This window comes from Gadus morhua, chromosome 4, assembly GCF_902167405.1.
Source record: "Gadus morhua chromosome 4, gadMor3.0, whole genome shotgun sequence".
Classification (NCBI taxonomy): Eukaryota; Metazoa; Chordata; class Actinopteri; order Gadiformes; family Gadidae; genus Gadus; species Gadus morhua.
In genome coordinates, this window is record NC_044051.1 from 40,156,416 (window position 1) to 40,175,162 (window position 18,747).

At 42.3% G+C, this 18,747-nt stretch overlaps 1 protein-coding gene and 1 long non-coding RNA gene across 2 annotated transcripts in view; both read left to right on the forward strand.

The window, feature by feature from the left end:
* Nucleotides 1-2,773: 2,773 nt before the first annotated feature.
* On the forward strand, nucleotides 2,774-3,158 carry LOC115541332 (uncharacterized). Its single transcript, XR_003976332.1, has 3 exons — nucleotides 2,774-2,828; nucleotides 2,944-3,039; nucleotides 3,114-3,158. It is a non-coding gene; the product is annotated as an uncharacterized LOC115541332 (long non-coding RNA).
* A 5,620-nt stretch (nucleotides 3,159-8,778) lies between these two features.
* The window catches only part of LOC115541763 (NACHT, LRR and PYD domains-containing protein 3-like), a gene marked incomplete at its 3' end in the record, with an annotated part of 107,741 nt that continues 97,772 nt past the window's right edge, over nucleotides 8,779-18,747 (forward strand). The window contains exons 1-2 of the mRNA XM_030353606.1: nucleotides 8,779-9,062; nucleotides 16,611-18,393. Coding sequence (XP_030209466.1) covers nucleotides 8,891-9,062; nucleotides 16,611-18,393 — 1,955 coding nt within the window. The remainder of the gene's footprint in view (nucleotides 9,063-16,610; nucleotides 18,394-18,747) is intronic.

The window sequence follows — 18,747 nt, forward strand, 5'->3', positions numbered from 1 at the left end:
TGTCCGATGCTGTTTGGAAACGTTTTCTTCATAAAGCGTGCCAGACAGATTTTACATTTCATTCCTTAGTAATTAGCTCCATGGGTATGCCGTCTTTCAGAACCTTTCATTACCGGCACTAAAGAGAAAAAAAAGAGTGCATCCTCATTGTACTCAGCACTTCTGAAAATGCACTTCTGAATGCGTCTCTGTCCCAAGCACATTTCAAACCAAACTGACTTTATCATTTACACTCATAATCTTAAATGTATATTGTTTATACCTTATCTTTGGTTTGCCCTGTTTGTTCTGTTTGTCATTACTTTATAATATAATCTATACAACTGACTTTCTATTTGGGTGGGGTTGATATTATAATATCTAAATATGACTGACTGTCTGTTTGGTGGGGTATTATTATTTAGGAGTCTATGTTTAAATTGATTTATTCATATCAATGCATACACAAATGATCATATGGAATTATACTGAGCATATAAACTATATGTATACAGTGTCCATCGTTTTCTTTTATCGTATTTATCACTAAATCTCTCTTTGCTCTACTTTTGACCCTTATCCCTTTGGGGAGAGAGAGAGAGAGAGAGAGAGAGAGAGAGAGAGAGAGAGAGAGAGAGAGAGAGAGAGAGAGAGAGAGGGGGAGAGAGAGAGGGGGGGAGAGAGAGAGAGAGAGAGAGAGAGAGAGAGAGAGAGAGAGAGAGAGAGAGAGAGAGAGAGAGAGGGGGGGGGGAGAGAGAGAGAGAGAGAGAGAGAGAGAGAGAGAGAGAGAGAGAGAGAGTCTGTGGGCTACAGGTAAACCAGTTGTCCTCCTCAGTAAGTTAATGATTGATGGTTTTACTGACAGCTCTTCCTCAGGTCCAGCTCGTTTCCTGATTTGATCCGAGCAGCGTGGATACTCTCCTAAAGATCTCTTTACTATGTTTGTTTGGTTTGTTGTCCTGTCTGTTTCCTAACTCTGAAAAGTGGTTTTGTTCTCCTTCAAATTAGAAGTGTTCCCTTAGCTTTTCTTACAATTAGGGTTAGGGGTTAGGTGTTGTCTGTATTTTGATACGTTGGGAGTGACATGATTTGACCGCAGGCGATACAATTGTACTTTGTAGACTAGAAGTCACTTTAGTTCCACTGTTCTAACCTCCAACATCGTGACTGGGACCTGGTGGTTTATAGCTTTATAGAGACTTCATCAAACCTTTGCTCCGTCTTATCTTATCACTTGATAAGGTTCTGCGTGTGTGTTCTGGTGAAGCCCTGCCCTGGCCTCATCATAACGGCTTTACACGTAGTGAGCTGTGTTCAAAGTCTCCTTCCTCATTCGATCTGTCTTCACTGAGGAGCCCAGCAGCTCAGTCTTTACGCAGAACCTTTAGAACCGTGTTAATGTTCTTTCTCGGTTCTGAACACTTAATTTGTGTTTTGTGAACAACTGAATCTCTTCCTTCAACGGATCTTACTTTCCTTCCTTTTGTGCTTTTATATTTTCCTATGACATGGGGCAGCACACGTTTTCATCACGGAGAAGCTAAGGTACAGCTCGCTAAATGTCATGTTTTCTTTGGATTATTGGTCGTATATTCGCTGGAACAATTGAACATCCCCCTTTTGGGATTAATACAGTTAAGTGTGTGTGTGTGTGTGTGTGTGTGTGTGTGTGTGTGTGTGTGTGTGTGTGTGTGTGTGTGTGTGTGTGTGTGTGTGTGTCAGTGTGCTACAGGTAAACCAGTTATGCTCCTTAGTAAGTTAATGATTGATGGTTTTACTGACAGCTCTTCCTCAGGTCCAGGTCGTTTTCCGATTTGATCCGAGCAGCGTGGATACGCTCTTAAAGATCTCTATACTATGTTTGTTTGGTTTGTTGTCCTGTCTGTTTCCTAACTCTGAAAAGTCCTGTTTTCTTTAGATTATTGGTCGTATATTCTCACTGTATTGATATTTTATAGAATAATCTGTTTCCAGTCCCAGTTTCAAGTTTCCAGGTTCCTGCTGTAAAAGAGATGTTTATCTCAGAGAGGGAACCTGTCTGAATAAAGGAATATGGGTCAGGTGACCTTGGGTGTCTTGAAAGGCGCCTCTAAATTAAATGTATTATTATTATTATTAGAACATCAATCACTATTTCAGTCTTTCCTGAAGTGAGGTCAGATTGGTTCATGTTGTAGACTTTTGTTGTGGAGGTTCATTCTGTACTTTAGTGAGGTCAGATTTGTTGTGTTGTGGACTTTTATTGTGGAGTTTCATTTGTAACATTAGTTATTTGTTGGTGGTTTTATGGCTGTCTATAATGGTTTAGCACATTGATATGTAGACCCTTGATGCTTTAGTTACTATGCTCTACTGGGAGAGTTCAGTGTTTCAGAAGTTCAGAAGGGAAATAAGGAATCATCCTAAAAATGAAGAATGAGATATAAACATATAGCGATGGAGTGTGTAGATTTAGACATAGATAGTGATAGAGTGTGTAGATCTAGACATAGATTGTGATATTGTTTAGATATAGACATAGAGTGACAGAGTGTGTGTGAGATCTAGACATAGTGATAGAATATGTAGATTTAGACATAGATAGTAATATAGTGTGTGATCTAGATATTGATAGGGATAGTGTGTAGATCTAGACATAGAGAGTAATAGAGTGTGTAGAACTAGACATAGAGAGTGATAGTCTTCACTGCAGTAATTTCAAGTTCGGTACTAAGAATCCACAGAAACAATATGGAGTTGTGTTTGTGTCCAGGTCTCCAGTCTACTATGGATGAGGAGAGAGAGGATGGGGGTCCTACCTCTAAGACCACTCTGTCTGGGGAACATGGCCGCCGGAGCAAAGCTAAGAGGTAAGAAGAGGATCTCTCTGTCTGTGACTGTTGTCCATCTCAGAGCGCAGCAGTGATACATCATGACTCCATCATTAGTCTGAGTAACAGCTGTGTGTGTGTGTGTGTGTTGAAGGCCAGAGCAGCAGCAGAGAGCAGACTCCCCTGGACCCAGCTCTGTCTCCATGAAGAGTGACTGGTTTATGGAAAGAATTAACTGTTTTGAACCAAAGTGAGTATATATCAGAGATTAGAAAAACACAGAATCCATCAAACAAACATAAATCCTGGTTATTATTTTTCTAGAAGAGTCCAGCAGCAGAGAGCAGACTCCCCTGGACCCAGCTGTGTCTCCATGAAGAGTGACCGCTCTATGGGTGTACCTGTTAGGTTTAAAGATGGAAATCAACCTATTGAGAAGAGGTGAGGATTTAAACATTGACCCGTCGAAGGTGGTGTGAATGAGAGGAGGGATAAGGCTGTTTTAGTGATGTGGTTGACATGGTGTGAATGAGAGGAGGGATAAGGCTGTTTTAGTGATGTGGTTGACATGGTGTGAATGAGAGGAGGGATAAGGCTGTTTTAGTGATGTGGTTGACATGGTGTGAATGAGAGGAGGGATAAGGCTGTTTTAGTGATGTGGTTGACATGGTGAATGAGAGGAGGGATAAGGCTGTTTTAGTGATGTGGTTGACATGGTGAATGAGAGGAGGGATAAGGCTGTTTTAGTGATGTGGTTGACATGGTGTGAATGAGAGGAGGGATAAGGCTGTTTTAGTGATGGGGTTGACATGTTGAATGAGAGGAGGGGTAAGGCTGTTTTAGTGATGTGGTTGACATGGTGTGAATGAGAAGAGGGATAAGGCTGCTTTAGTGATGTGGTTGACATGGTCTGATTTTCTTTATCTAGAAGAGTCCAGCTGCAGAGAGCAGACTCCCCTGGACCCAGCTGTGTCTCCATGAAGATTGACCGCTCTATGGGTCAACCTCCTCTCCTTAAAGATGGACGCCCCTCCAGAGAGGAGAGGTAGGAGTATTAAACAGAAAATGACAAAAGAACAGTTGGTTGTTATCAGACTCTACTGATACTCTCTCTCACAATCAATCATTAACTAACTGAAGAGGATTACTGGTTTACCTATACTCCTTACACACACACACACACACACACACACACACACACACACACACACACACACACACACACACACACACACACACACACACACACACACACACACACACACACACACACACACAAAGCCATTAACTATTAAATCATCCACAAGCAGATAAGGTGCAATTAACTTTATGAACCCCACACGGGGGAATCACTTGTTATTGCAGCTCAAGAGTGAAAAGTACAGCGAAAGACGTACCGCCTCAAAAAAAGGCGAAAAACTCTGACGTGACCGCCTCAACACATAGGTCACTGGTGACGACTGGTCCGTGTTCTTCAGCTCAGCCAATCGCACTGACATCCTCTCACCAGCATGTGGTGCTGCGGTACACCTGTTCGAGGGTTTCAAAACGGACCCTGTGTCAAATCATTTGGTTTACTACTCTCAAGACGTTTAAATGATTCATGTTCTAGCAAAATGTTCCACTTTACTAAAGCTGGAGTTGATGAATCACAGACTGCATCAGAGTAGACCGTTTGATTTTTAAATGGTAGGATGTTAAACGTGGCAAAGGCGAAGACTTCTGTGTGTGTGTGTGTGTGTGTGTGTGTGTGTGTGTGTGTGTGTGTGTGTGTGTGTGTGTGTGTGTGTGTGTGTGTGTGTGTGTGTGTGTGTGTGTGTGTGTGTGATCCTGAAGGCTAGCTTCAATTTCCCTGAAAGCACATGACGGCAGAGAGGGGCGGGTCCTGTGAGTTGCGTGGCTATGAAAGTTCACTGTACCTCGAGGCTACCTCCTCGTCCACTGAACTGCACCTCGTTGTTCGAGGATACATCCTCGTCCAGTGAACTGCACCTCGTTGTTCGCGGCTACTTCCTCGTCCACTGAACTGCGCCTTGTTGTTCAAGGCTACTTCCTTGTCCACTGAACTGCAGCTTGTTGCTCAAGGCTACTTCCTTGTTCACTGAACTGCACCTCGTTGTTCGAGGATTCTTCCCCGCCCTCCGCAGTAAGGACCCTCAACTCGATCTTTCTCGAATTCCAAACCTTTTCTCTGACTAAATTGTTGTAGAAGCTCTTCAACATCCTTTTCCTTCACTTGCATTTTCGGAGGAAAGAGGTTGTAGTTTAGGTTCAGCTCTTGTCTCTTGTAGTAGAGCTGGCCCCTGTGAGGTCATGATAACAGCTGACTGATATAAAGTTATAACAGCTTATTGTTAGTGTGATGGTTTAGAGCAAGATAACAGCTGACTGATATAAAGTTATAACATCTTGTTATGGTGTGTTCCTGAATCCTCGGACGCCAGCCTTCCGAGTTGCAACTTTTTACTTAATTTCCTGTCTCAGAGCATTTATAGAGCTCGTAAGTCCGCCCCTTCCGGTAGACCCCAATGGGACCTATGAGATCGTAAAATATGAATGGGTTTCAATGGAGAGAAAGTAATTATTTTCTGGTCCCAGTCTTTATATGCCCTGGATAACGCATATGTTGTTGTGGATTTTAATCATAAATTTTGAGAGTTTGACCGTTTATTGTGCAATTGTTCAGTCAAAGGCTGTAGAGAAAACACAATGAGAAAGACTACATGTCTCGTATGTGACGTCACGCTCCCTGCGACTGGCGTGGATCATCGGCATAACTGAAAATCTACACATGCCCCGACTTGTAATGGTTTTCACCTCTTTCGATTCTGTTATCCTCCCCTTGGAAAAAAGTGGTGAAGTGGAGCAGAGAGATCCCCATGTCTGTACCAGAGTGGTGGTGACGTATATCATTTGCGTCGAGAGCAGCGGAGAGCTGTAGTTCACAAAGCGGCCTTACACAAAACCTAACATCCTCAAACTTCTTCCCGAATTATTTTTGTTTTCTTTGGATGAAAAATTATAATTCTATGTGTTATGTATATGATGTATTGTATTGTAATACATGTTATAGTACGTCTACAGAGATGTTTGGTATATTAGGGTTACAATCTACGGTCGTGAACCAGAGGGTGGTACCACAGCCTCCCTCTGTGTCTCATGGCCTCCTGGTCCCAATAAGAAACCCTTCACAGAGCGCCTGCTGTAGAGACCGATGATGAGCTGGAGAAGAACAGCCCGTCCTAACAGTACCAATGACCCATCACGTGTGTGTGTGTGTGTGTGTGTGTGTGTGTGTGTGTGTGTGTGTGTGTGTGTGTGTGTGTGTGTGTGTGTGTGTAATCTCCACAGACAACACCAGGAGTTATCAAAGGTTACCAGTGCTCAGTCTGAACAGCAGCATCAAACAGAGCTGATCAAGGTGTGTAAATGTCCACCAAGACATCTGACTTCATCTCTACATGATCATTAGAAAGCATCTCTTGTGGTGCTCATAGTCTCCAGGCTTCCCTCTTCAGACCAGCGGTGGTGAATTCAGGACAGATGCTTCCGATGTCCTCAGTGAGTTCAGAGTAAAGTTCTCCTTGATGTTTGTTCTGTTCCAGAGGGCTGAGGAGAGCACACACGCTTTTCAAGACAAGGAGATGAAGAACCACAGGAGGTATCAGGCCTCAGAGGACCCACAATGCTCAGAGAGTCAGAGGGAGGAGGAAGAAAAGGAGGAGGGGGATGGTAAGAACGAGGAGCAGAGGAGGCGCGCAATAGATGGAGTGGTGGACATCAAAAAGCCCTCTCTGATGGAAATGAACCAGGAGGAACTGGCCGACACCATGGGGGGTAAGAGACTCTTATCTTGAAAACAGAGAAGAAATACACATTTTGAAGAGCAGTAGAAGATTATTATTTGTTCTGTTCAGACTAAATGACATAATGGGCCCTATTTTAACGGTCTGAAACGCAAGTGAGAAGCGCAAAGCGGAAGTGGTTTTGTGGGCGGATCTCTGGCGCTGTTGCTATTGTACCGGCGGAAAAATGACTCTTGTGCCCGACGCAAATCTAAAATGGGTTGGTCTGAATACCCGTAGATGTGTTATGGGCCTAAAATGCAATAAACCAATGAGAGTGCCATCTCCCATCCCCTTAAAGAGCCATGAGCGCATTTGAACCTGACAAGTTGATATTTTGATTTTTGCGTTTGCAGTCTCCAATTAGACAGATGCATGACCACATGAATTTCAAACTTCACATGGCTCAGTTTATGGCCAAATAATATGGACTAATTCACACCTACATTTTGGCAAAGAAAACTTATGATACATGTGATATGCGGTCTTTTGTCCGCAACTGTGGGCAGTGTTTCCCACAGACCAGGTAGCAATGTGTCGTGTCCTTAAAACTATCAGACCAACGATCGCTTTGATCGCAGCAATCGAACTATCAGACCAACGATCGCTTCGATTGCAGCAATCGTTTCCCTGTCATCATTGTGTTAAAACAGCCATTTGCGCGCAAGGGGGAAAAGGTCACACACGCACACCCGCATTCATTCATACTTTTCAACACTCTCTCACGGAGTTGCAGGAGGCATCTCAAATGAAACATAAAAGAGCCAGCAGGAGGAGGTAATTTTCCATAAAATAAAACTAAGAATAAATTGGCCCTAACAACAGGAGAATTTCTAATTTTAAGAACAGTATGAGAATATTATTTCTTCTGTTCAGACAAAATGTTAACTTTTTAACTTCAATGTGGAGAGATCTTTCCTCTTTGGGGTTAAATGGTTTAATCCCGATACAGTATGTAGGGTTATTGCGGTGGTATTGATCCAGATATGTAGGGTTGTTTTGGGGTATCAGGTTAAATGGTTTGATCCAGATATGAAGGTTTATTGTGGGGGTATCAGGTTAAATGGTTTGATCCAGATATGAATGGTTATTTTGGGGTATCAGGTTAAATGGTTTGATCAAGATATGTAGGGTTATTGTGGGGATGCAGGCTAAATGGTTTAGTCCAGATATACAAGGATATGTGGGGCTATAAGATGTAATGGTATGATCCAGATATGTAGGGTTATGTTGGTTTATCAGGTTAAATGGTTTGATCCTGATGTGTAGGGTTATTGTGGGGGTATCAGGTTAAATGGTTTGATCCAGATATGAAGGGTAATTGTGGGGGTATCAGGTTAAATGGTTTGATCCAGATATGGAGGCTCATGTTGGAGGCATCAGGTTAAATGGTTTAACGATCTGACCCACTTGATTTATACCTCTATGTTGCCATGATTTGTTTGTTAATGTTTTCCACCCGCTGTTAATAGGGGTTACTCCAAATAGGGCATGAAGGTAAGTATGCTCCATTGAAAGGGAGACGCTTCTGTATAATTTGTACTATTATTATAGCGGTTAGGGAGAAAGATTTGTCTTGGTTGGTTAAAATTGTTTCCTCAACCCATTTCCAACTCCCTAACTCACTCTGGCCTGTATAGGCCCACAACAAAGGAAACCTAGCATTATAAACAAGATAATAAGAATAAACCTCTGGGACTCCCAATCCACCTCTTTACCCTGATCTGGATAATCTTTTGTAGCTGATTCTTGTTTTTTATTACTCCACAAGAAATCAGAGAATGATTTATTCATTTCTTTGAACCAGTAAAGAGGGAATTTAAGAGGAATTGCTGTTATAAGAAATAATAATCTTGGAGTGTGTTTACAAATATTTAGAGCAACAATAATGTTAAGGTCTATCACTTGCAGAGGAAGTTACCGTGCCACGCCTTGTAGTCACATGACCTCAAGTTGAATTATTGATCTGAATTAGAAACAAGATTTAAATTAACTATCAAGGTTGTTCGTTTTAAGGACATTTGTGAGTTGTGAGTGAACAAGTTGGTGCAATAAACGGTTTCATCCACTCCAATAAAGATGAGTTTAATGAATCAAGTATCGTGTTTGCTCATTGTCATTTCATATTGCCTTTTGATTTCTCTTCCAGGGGAGCTTCAAAGGATCCGTTCTGAATTTGTGGAGAGAGTCTCAGGCCCAGTTATCAAAAGTCTCCTGGATGACCTTTGTCAGCAGAAGGTGTTCAGTAAATTAGAAATGGACGAAGTGATTGAGGACCAGAGGATCACAGCGGACCGAGCACGTTGTCTGATCGACATGGTGATGAGGAAAGGGGAGAGAGCAAGTCAAGCGATGATTGATAGTATGAAGAAGAGGGACGAACACTTATGCTCCACCCTGGGTCTGATGTCTTCTCCTGCTGGTGTGGGTGAGTTGTTACCATGAATCTACTTTTTAAAGAAACGGTCTCTGCCAGCTTTGCTTTGACAAGAAGGGAGCATCTTTATCCTTTAATCCACTGGGATCCAATGATTCATTATCATCCACTCGGGATTGCATTTGTGTGGAATACAATTTACCTTTTTTGAGAGGTAGGGGTTTTACTTAGAGCTGCTGTATTCCTTGGCTCAATGGTGTTATTGCTAGTTTGAAAGGATACCTTTTATAGTTTGGTAACCCTCACCTTAACCCCTCACACCGTTTTCTAAAGAGGTAAAACTATATTTTTATAGAGGTAAAAAAAATATTTTTGCTGAGTGGTACATCGTCAGAAGGTGGAACTTGACCTGCCTGTGTGTGGATTGTCTTTGTCTCTTTATAAAACCCGCTCTGCAGGGCGGGTTCTGTCTCATGATCGAGGGAATAAATATTACACTGATTGGCCCAAAGGTGGCGCTATAGCAACAGTCCAAAAATGCAAACTTTAAACAAACATATCTAATAACCGCTTTGACTTAGAGTCATGATCTTTTGTTAACACATGCATATCCTCATGGTGAACAAATATGCCTCAAGAACCCATGACTAAATTCCTTAAGGATTCTAGGTTTTTTTACTTCGAAAAAAATACTTTAGCACTATGGATCAATGTCTTCAATCTGACATCACTAAACTAAACTAAGGCGCCCAGGAGCCATTGACTTCTAAAAAGGGTGTGGTTTAAAACGCATAAAGACTGAAATGCTTACATCAACATCAAATTGAACTCCTATGATCTTGAGTCCAATACAAAAGTTGTTCAGAATCAAATTTTGAACATGAAAGAGTCAACATATTTTCAATTTGGGCGTGGCATCGAAATGGGCGTGTCCTGTGACTAAAATCACAACAGTTCATAGAAGGAATGTTTGATTTGAGCGGTACCAACTTAGTGGCTGTTGGAGACCAAAGTTCCAACTGCTCAAGTAAAATGAAGTTGATAGACAAAACAACATGGCTGCTAGAGGCTCCAAATCGTTCAAAATCAATTTAATGCCAAAAGGCAAGCTTAACTTAAACCAATCCTCATCAAAGTTAATGTAGTCAAAGGCACATGGGTCATGATGAACCCCGCCAAATTGTATCCATGTCGGGCTATAGGGAGCGGTAAAACAATTAACTGAAAATGCAACCTCTCCGAACTTGGTGTATTTAAAGAAGCATAGGTCAAGGTTAATCAGGCTAATTTCATCAAAATAGGACTGTAGGGTAATATTGTTCGCCCATCAACAGATCAAAGCTGGTGCTATTCAAGCGTTGTCAACCGTATGCAAACAAAACCGGTATTAATTGTGTATACACACGAGTACCATCACGTGTGTGTGTGTGTGTGTGTGTGTGTGTGTGTGTGTGTGTGTGTGTGTGTGTGTGTGTGTGTGTGTGTGTGTGTGTGTGTGTGTGTGTGTGTGTGTGTGTGTGTGTGCGCACATGGACCAGGGGACGTGTCCCCACCAATGTCAAATGACGACTGAAATATTCGCCACCAATATTCAGGTTGAAACGAAAAACAAGCGCCTCATGCGGTACACAAAGGGTTAAATTCCCACTTCGGTACCGCCTCCCAACATACGTCTTTCTTTTTACACTGCCCAGCCGGTTCGGTCGCAGCTTCTCGTAAGGAAAGTTCCTCTGCGTCTTTCTAGTATATCGCGTCATCTCTCCCCGTCTTCGTTTAATGCGCCTGCATCACCTTCTCTCCCACGATGGTCAGCAGCACGCACTTTTCACTGTCTTATCTGGTTATCACTTGCTTGCTACATCCTGTATAATCCAGATAACCCAACAGACACACGCACTCACAACCACGTCACTATTCAGTGCGTGAAATGGCTATTATGAAAACAACAATAGTAGGCTATACAATAATATTGCGTGGACTTCAATGGAATGAACACATTCCCTTCTTCAGCTAGAACTACTCTTGTTGATATCGCTGCGTTGCAATTTACCTCGGGCGGTGTAAACGAGTGGACCATGATGGAAAAAGGTGCGCATAAGACGGGCGTATTTGGCATATAAAATCTATAAAAACTAGAGCTGTCAAGCGATTAAAATATTTAATCGTGATTAATCGCATTAATGTCATAGTTAACTCTAATTAATCGCGATTAATCGCAAATTATTTTTCTATGCTAAATATCCCTTGATTTTTTTGTCCCATAATTCTTCTCATTTTAATTCTCTTATCAACATGGTGAAGTGCATCGGCTTGCCTTGTGCAAATGATTTTTTATTGATAACAACATTGGCATATACACTGATCAAAACAGGACGATACAAAAAAAGAGCCTATAGTGCAATTAAACGACTGCTTTGAACAAATGTCATTTGAACATAGCAGTCAGCCTACTGCTTCTTTGTTTTGAAAAAAAAAAAAAAAATATTTTTATAAAATAATTGCGTTAATCGCGCGATAAAAAATTTAACGCCGTTAAATTTGGTTTGCGTTAACGGCGTTAATAACGCGTTTAACTGACAGCTCTAATAAAAACGTCTTTTGAGACCGATCTGTTTTATAATTTAATAGGTAGACGGAATCTTTGTCTTTGCTTACCAAGCAGATGTGTACAATTATGCTAAATATTTTACTCTAGGCCTATATGCATCAGCAGATAATGCATCAAACAAAGTAAAAGTCAGTTGCGCATCATACTGTAGCGCCGACCAGGAAGACACAGGGTGTCAGGCTTTTGGTCAACTAGGGGTCTGTGCCAACACCGCTCGACTACAGATCACCCTCTTTTATTGACTCACTCACACGTACATAGAACAGTTCACCTAACAAACACACACGTCATTCTCGGTGATGGTGTCAACACGACACACAACAGAACAACACACAACAATGAACAATCCCAACCAATTAACCCCACTGATCGGGTTATGCCCGATCCATTAACCCATTAACAACAATAACAGCAACAATAACCCCAACAACATGCACTCCGACAATCCCCCAGAATCCCCGGCACGTGTGTGTGTGTGTGTGTGTGTGTGTGTGTGTGTGTGTGTGTGTGTGTGTGTGTGTGTGTGTGTGTGTGTGTGTGTGTGTGTGTGTGCGGGGGGGGTGTCTGGGTACTGTCCCTACCAAAGCTCAGACCCAACCTACGCCCTTGATTTGAGTGAAGTAATGAACGAGTCCGGTTGTGTGTATTATGTTTATGTGTGTGTGTGGGCACACACAAGCTAAAATCATTCAAATTAATGTGCTTTATTTTTATCTCGCACTATTGGAGCACGTTTACTCTCTTGCCTCCAACGAGATGGTTAGTGTTACACCTTTCCTGCTCTCTGCTTTTTTAATTAATAATGAATTATATTTCATAATTCACCGTTGCTAATTATAATTGACCGCAGTCAAGGAAAACAAAAGAGTGTTTTCTTCGTCTTCGGTTGCTAAGCGACGTCAACGTATTTGGTGGACTATTTCTCTGCTGATGAACACTACGAATGCTGGTTACTAATAAATTGTGAAAAGACACACATGCCGTCATTATCGGGAAAATAAGACCCTTCAGGGCGAACAGGGCTTCGCCCTGAAGGGTCTTATTTTCCCGATAATGACCGGCGTTCTATGCATTATCTCTTACATGTATGTTGTTAAGGCACAGCTGTGCCTTGGTGAGCAAAAAACTAAAAACTAAACCTAAATAAATGGTTGATGGTGAATACTTGTGGCGTGGAGTTAAAACTACACATTTTACCAGTTTTGTTCAAAATATAGTTATAATATCGTCTATCGCCATTCAAACAAAAATCATCGAGTTAGTTTTGGTCCATCTCGCCCAGCCCAACGTCAGGGTCTTTAGGGTGCTTGTACATCACCGCGTGGCAACCGCCCTGCTGCTGCTGCCGCTGAAAGTTTCAACACGGGGAAAGCTGAGCGGTAGGGCAAGATCTGTGCGCGTTCACGTGGGCAGCAACCGCTTCCTGGTCTACAGCCGCTTTCACTGGCCTGCTCGCTGTAATGACCAACTTCCATGGGTTCCCCTTGTATCCCCGTTGTGCTTCTGTTCTTTCCCCCTCCTACCTTGGTCTCCTCACTGTTATTACCCCCTCCTAGCTGGGTCCCTTCACTGTTCTTACCCCCTCCTACCTGGGTCTCCTCACTGGTGTTCTTACCCCCTCCTACCTAGGTCTGCTCACTGCTGTTCTTACCCCCTCCTACTGTGGTAGAAATTAACCTTACATTCTATGTTAAACTATGATTATTATTAGGCCTACATATCATATATATACTTTAATAGTGGAAAAGAGCTGATCACCTTTAGCCTAGATGTTATATGCCATGTGACACCAGTGAGTAAGTCCAGTTCATTCCCATCTGATGTGCCAGTCAGAGAGTCCAGTCTACTCCCATTTTGATGTACTCTCTGAAGACAATGCTTACATTCACACGTGTGCATCATCTCTGTTTGTATAAGGATAATATATGTTCTAAGGTCACATTGGGATTCAGAAGACATGAGAATAGGCGGACATTCACACAGTATGACCCAGAAAAAAATTCTATGCACATCAATATTTGATGAAAGTCCAACTTTGTATTGTGTAAGAATTGGGGATATAAGGAGCTGTCCGGGATGCATTCAGTAGTGTGTATTCGAGGATACCATTCGGCTTTGTTGTCTCTCGTTTGCGGGTGGCAATAAACTCTCCATCTATACTTGACCTGAGGCCTGTTTCAGGTAGCTGGTTTTGAGGCAACCCCGAGTTTGTTCGCTCTGAGTTAGTGGAAACTCTGGATTTTCCGTTTCAGGTAGCAGGTTCAGCGCAACCGAGAGTTAGTTGCTGCGGCAACAAACGCCGTGGGTCTAACCTGCTCGGGAGGTGGTTAACCTACTCTGAGTTTGTTGTCTATAAGGCTGAAGGCAGCTCTCCGACAGAAGGAAGTGTTAGGAATGGCATGTCCTTTTCTACGAGAGCCTGTGTACGTAGAGGCTTCGATCCTCAGAAGGAATCTCCGTGAGGAACGATTATTAAGACCCCGGTTGGATATAGCCTACTTTATTTTCCTGATAATTTTCTTCACGAGCGCTATCGTTTTTAAGCGCAATCCATCATTTATTTAGACCACCTTCTCAGCCCCCATGTTAACTGTCAAACGCACCGGGGGCATGCTTGAAGTTTAAGTTTAAGTTTTTTGACGCAATTAACGCATGAGTAGAATGATCCGCCCCGTGCATCCCACCCGCTCTGTACTACAGTCACTTCAACGTTGTGGCTTTCCCATGATCAGAGTAGCTGACTAACCACGGACCTATAACTGCTGCAAGTCAAGAAACTCATTTTAAGAATGCAAGGCAGAAAAGTCCCTGGTACTGCTTTTAACCAGATGCTGTTCTTCTCTACACGCACATGCTCAGCATAATCGTCTGCAATGTTCACTGAAGTAAAACCCTTTGAGTAAACTGTTCAACAAAATAACTTGTCCCACCACAGCCCGTGTTCTAATAAAGACAATCTACTTTTTATGAGGATTTCTTTATTTCCTGAAAGCACAAAGTCATTCATATTGGGTATGTTTTTAGAGCAGGGAACAGTATCCCAGTTTCCACCTCACCCACCTTTAACTTATGTTCCAAAATTTGGATCTCCAAAGCATCCTTTTGCATCTTTTGAATTGTTACAATTGCATGAAGGTTGGTGAGGGCATCTGGTTCAAGTAGCCTAGGGCGATGACGCCATCAGTAACTGGAAGAAGATGATTAGACAGTGAAATTATTACTTGAGCCAGAATATTGCCCCATCTAATTTGTAACGTGCTGTGTTGCGTGTACATATTTAATTATTTTGAATAACCAACCTCTTATAAAGGCATTTCTATCCTGGAGGGTGGGGGGGGGTCAGAGGAGCTCCCCCCAGGGATGCCCTCAGCCACAGGATGCATACTCTGTTGGCTGAGGGCCATCTCCTCAGCCTCTGTGAGGGCTGCAGAGGTGGACCCCCTCCAGTCTTCCGGGCCTCTGCTTTTTTTCGATTTGCTAACATGGAGGAAAATGTTACCCTAAAATTCAGTAAGCGCTATTTTGAAGACATATATATATATATATATATATATACATATATGTAATGCATTTTGCCTAGGTGTAGCCTTCTAATATATCTAAATCCTATTAACTATTGGCAGTGTTGGGGTGGCTGGGAAATGTAGGCTACTACTTACATTTACTGCTTAAATATAGGCCCATCACATGTTGAAAATAGCTTTTAAATTAGGTAGAGCAGGCAAAACAGCACAATTGATTTGATTTCAATTAAACATTAGTTTACATTTTTTAACTATATTTTTGTACTTCATCTTCATTTGCTGCCAAGTCCTCTTGGGGAAACTTGGGGTTGCGTAAATTGACACACACACATACACACAATTTACATATTGAATGAGTGAAAGATATTAAACTATCCTCTTATTTTATTTAACTAATTTATTTTACACAGGCATTGACTTGTTCAGCTATTTCCTGCCAAGCAATCTCTCACGCTCTCGCTGCCGCGGCGGCATTGTTTTTTTTTGTTTAAAGGGGTAACTGCTCGGCATACACGTTCATTAGAATTTCCAATTCCGTGGGGAAAAGTAAGTGGATCTCCGCTTTTGGTCCATGTTTGATCATGTTATCAGAGATCCATTGATGATGGCTCTTTATAGTCAACAGGCACGCCCCCAACCCAGCGTGAACACACTCCGAGTTGATTAAGACAACGCTGATCGCCTGTTCTGAAACCGAAAACCCAGAGTTGCTTTTCAACCCTGAACTCTGAATCAACCAACTCAGAGCGCAGGATTAAACTCAGAGTATGTTAAACCAGCTACCTGAAACAGGCCTCTGGACTCTCCGATTCCTCTTTGCTTATAGCCAGTTGAAGTGAATTAGATAAGTTGTTATTAGAAATCCCACCACACTACCTGGGTCTCCACACTGTTTTACCCTCTCCTACGTGGGTCTCCTCACTGCTGTTCTTACCCCCTCCTTGCTGGGTCTGCTCACTGCTGTTCTTACCCCCTCCTACCTGGGTCTGCTCACTGCTGTTCTTACCCCCTCCTACCTGGGTCTCCTCACTGTTCTTACCCCCTCCTACCTGGGTCTCCTCACTGCTGTTCTTACCCCCTCCTACTTGGATCTTATATCTTGTTTTGATCATGCTGTTGGCGATGCAGCTCTTTAGGAATTTAGGCGTTTTATGAATTGTAAGGTGACCTTGGGTCCTAACTCAGTGGAAGAGATGCAACACTATCTTGTTGTATCAGAATGTCATTTTAGACCAATTCACTATCATTATTACTACCATTAGACCAATCATATTGCTGTGGAAGAAAGGAAATAGTCATGAACATTTTGAATCTGTGACATGCAGTATTTGACAGGAACAGCTTCTCCAACCACAAGTTATGAAGCCACTAAATATCATGAAGTTGATAATTCAACAGGAAATATTGACATGTTCCCAGTGATGCCACAATCCACTAACTGATGTCTTCTGTTGTTTTCTCAATTAGGATCTGCTGCTGTCGAGTGCAAAAAAAAAATCAAGTCTATTTTAAAGAATAAGTTATTTCGTGTGCTTGAGGGAATCGCTAAAGAACATTCAACACCTCTGAATGACATCTACACAGAGATCTTCATCACAGAGAAAGGCAGTGGAGAGGTTAACCAGGAACATGAGGTCAGACAGATTGAAACAGCTTCCAGGAAACCAGTCAAGCAGGAAACACAAATCAAATGTGGAGACATCTTTAAACCCTTACCTGGACAAGATCAACCAATCAGAACAATTTTGACAACTGGAGTGGCCGGCATTGGTAAAACCATCTTAACACACAAGTTCACTCTGGACTGGGCTGAAGGCAAATCCAACCAAGAGATAGACTTCACGTTTCTCCTAACTTTCAGAAAGTTGAATTTACTAAAAGGGGAAGAGGTTAGCCTAGTGAAACTTCTTAATCACTTCTTTATTGAGACCATAGATGCTGAAATATGCAGATACGACCAGTTCCAAGTTGTCTTCATCTTAGATGGTCTGGATGAGTGTCAATTTCCTCTGAAATTCCAGTCCACCCCGGTCTTGACTGATGTCACAAAGTCCACCTCGTTGGACGTGCTGCTGACCAACCTCATCAGGGGTGACCTGCTTCCCTCCGCTCGCATCTGGATAACCACACGCCCTGCGGCAGCCAATCAGATCCCTGATGAGTTTGTTGGCATGGTGACAGAGGTGAGAGGGTTCACCAACCAACAGAAGGAGGAGTACTTCAGGAAGAGATTCAGAGACGAGAAGCTGGCCAACGCAATCATCTCCCACATCAAGAAATCACGAAGCCTCCACATCATGTGTCACATCCCGGTCTTCTGTTGGATCACTGCTACAGTTCTGGAAAAATCCCAGATAGGAGAAGAGACACCCAAGACCTTGACTCAGATGTACAGCCACTTCCTGAGGGTTCAGTGCATACAGGAGGACAGGAAGCATGGGAGAACTGAAACAGATCAACAGTGGACTTCACAGAGCAGGAAGATCATTGTTTCTCTGGGAAAACTGGCATTTAACCAGCTGGAGAAAGGCCACTTGATCTTCTATGAGGCAGACCTGGCAGAGTGTGACATCGATATCAGAGCAGCCTCAGTGCACTCAGGAATGTTCACCCAGATCTTTAAAGAGGAGTGTAAGCTGTACCAGGAAAAAGTGTTCTGCTTTGTCCACCTGAGCATCCAGGAGTTTCTGGCTGCCCTTTATGTCTTTATGTCATTCATCAACGATGGGGTCAATCTGCTCTCAGGACCACAAAAATCCCTGCGTCCTTCTTTTCTTAAAAAGAAAGAAAATGTCAAACTCTACCAGATTGCTGTGGACAAGGCCTTACAGAGTGAGAACGGACACCTGGACTTGTTCCTCCGCTTCCTCCTGGGCCTCTCTCTGGAGACCAATCAGATTTACCTAAAATGTCTGCTGGGAAAAACAGTAAGTAGCTCAAAAACCAGTAAGGAAATGGGCTCTTACATCACGGAGAAGATAGGTGGAGATCTTTCTACAGAGAAAAGAATCAATCTATTCCACTGTCTGAATGAGCTTAACGACCGTTCTCTAGTGGAGGAGATCGAACAGTACCTGACATCAGGAAGACTCTCCAAAAAATCTCTCTCTCCTGCTCAGTGGTCAACTCTGGTCTTCATCTTACTGTCGTCAGACGAGGAGCTGGACGTGTTTGACCTGAAGAAATACTCTGCTTCAGAGGAGGGTCTTCTGAGGCTGCTGCCAGTGGTCAAAGCCTCCAAAACATCTCTGTAGGTTCACTAATAACATGAATTACAATACACACAACACAATATACATAATACTAGAATATAAAAGTTATAATAATATAGAAAACGTCTCTGTAGGTTCGCTAATATCATTTATTATAATACAAACAACCCAATATACCTCATAGTAGAATATTTAAATTATAATAACATACTTTTTTTTTATCACAATACACACATTTGATTGTAACCAGGGTGAAAAGTCCAATTCAAAAGCTCTTTATTTTGAAATAATAAATAAGGAAAGCCAAGAATTAACATTTTTTTTAATAGTTAAAGGTCCCATGACATGGAAATCTCACTTTATGAGGTTTTCTAAAATAAATATGAATTCCC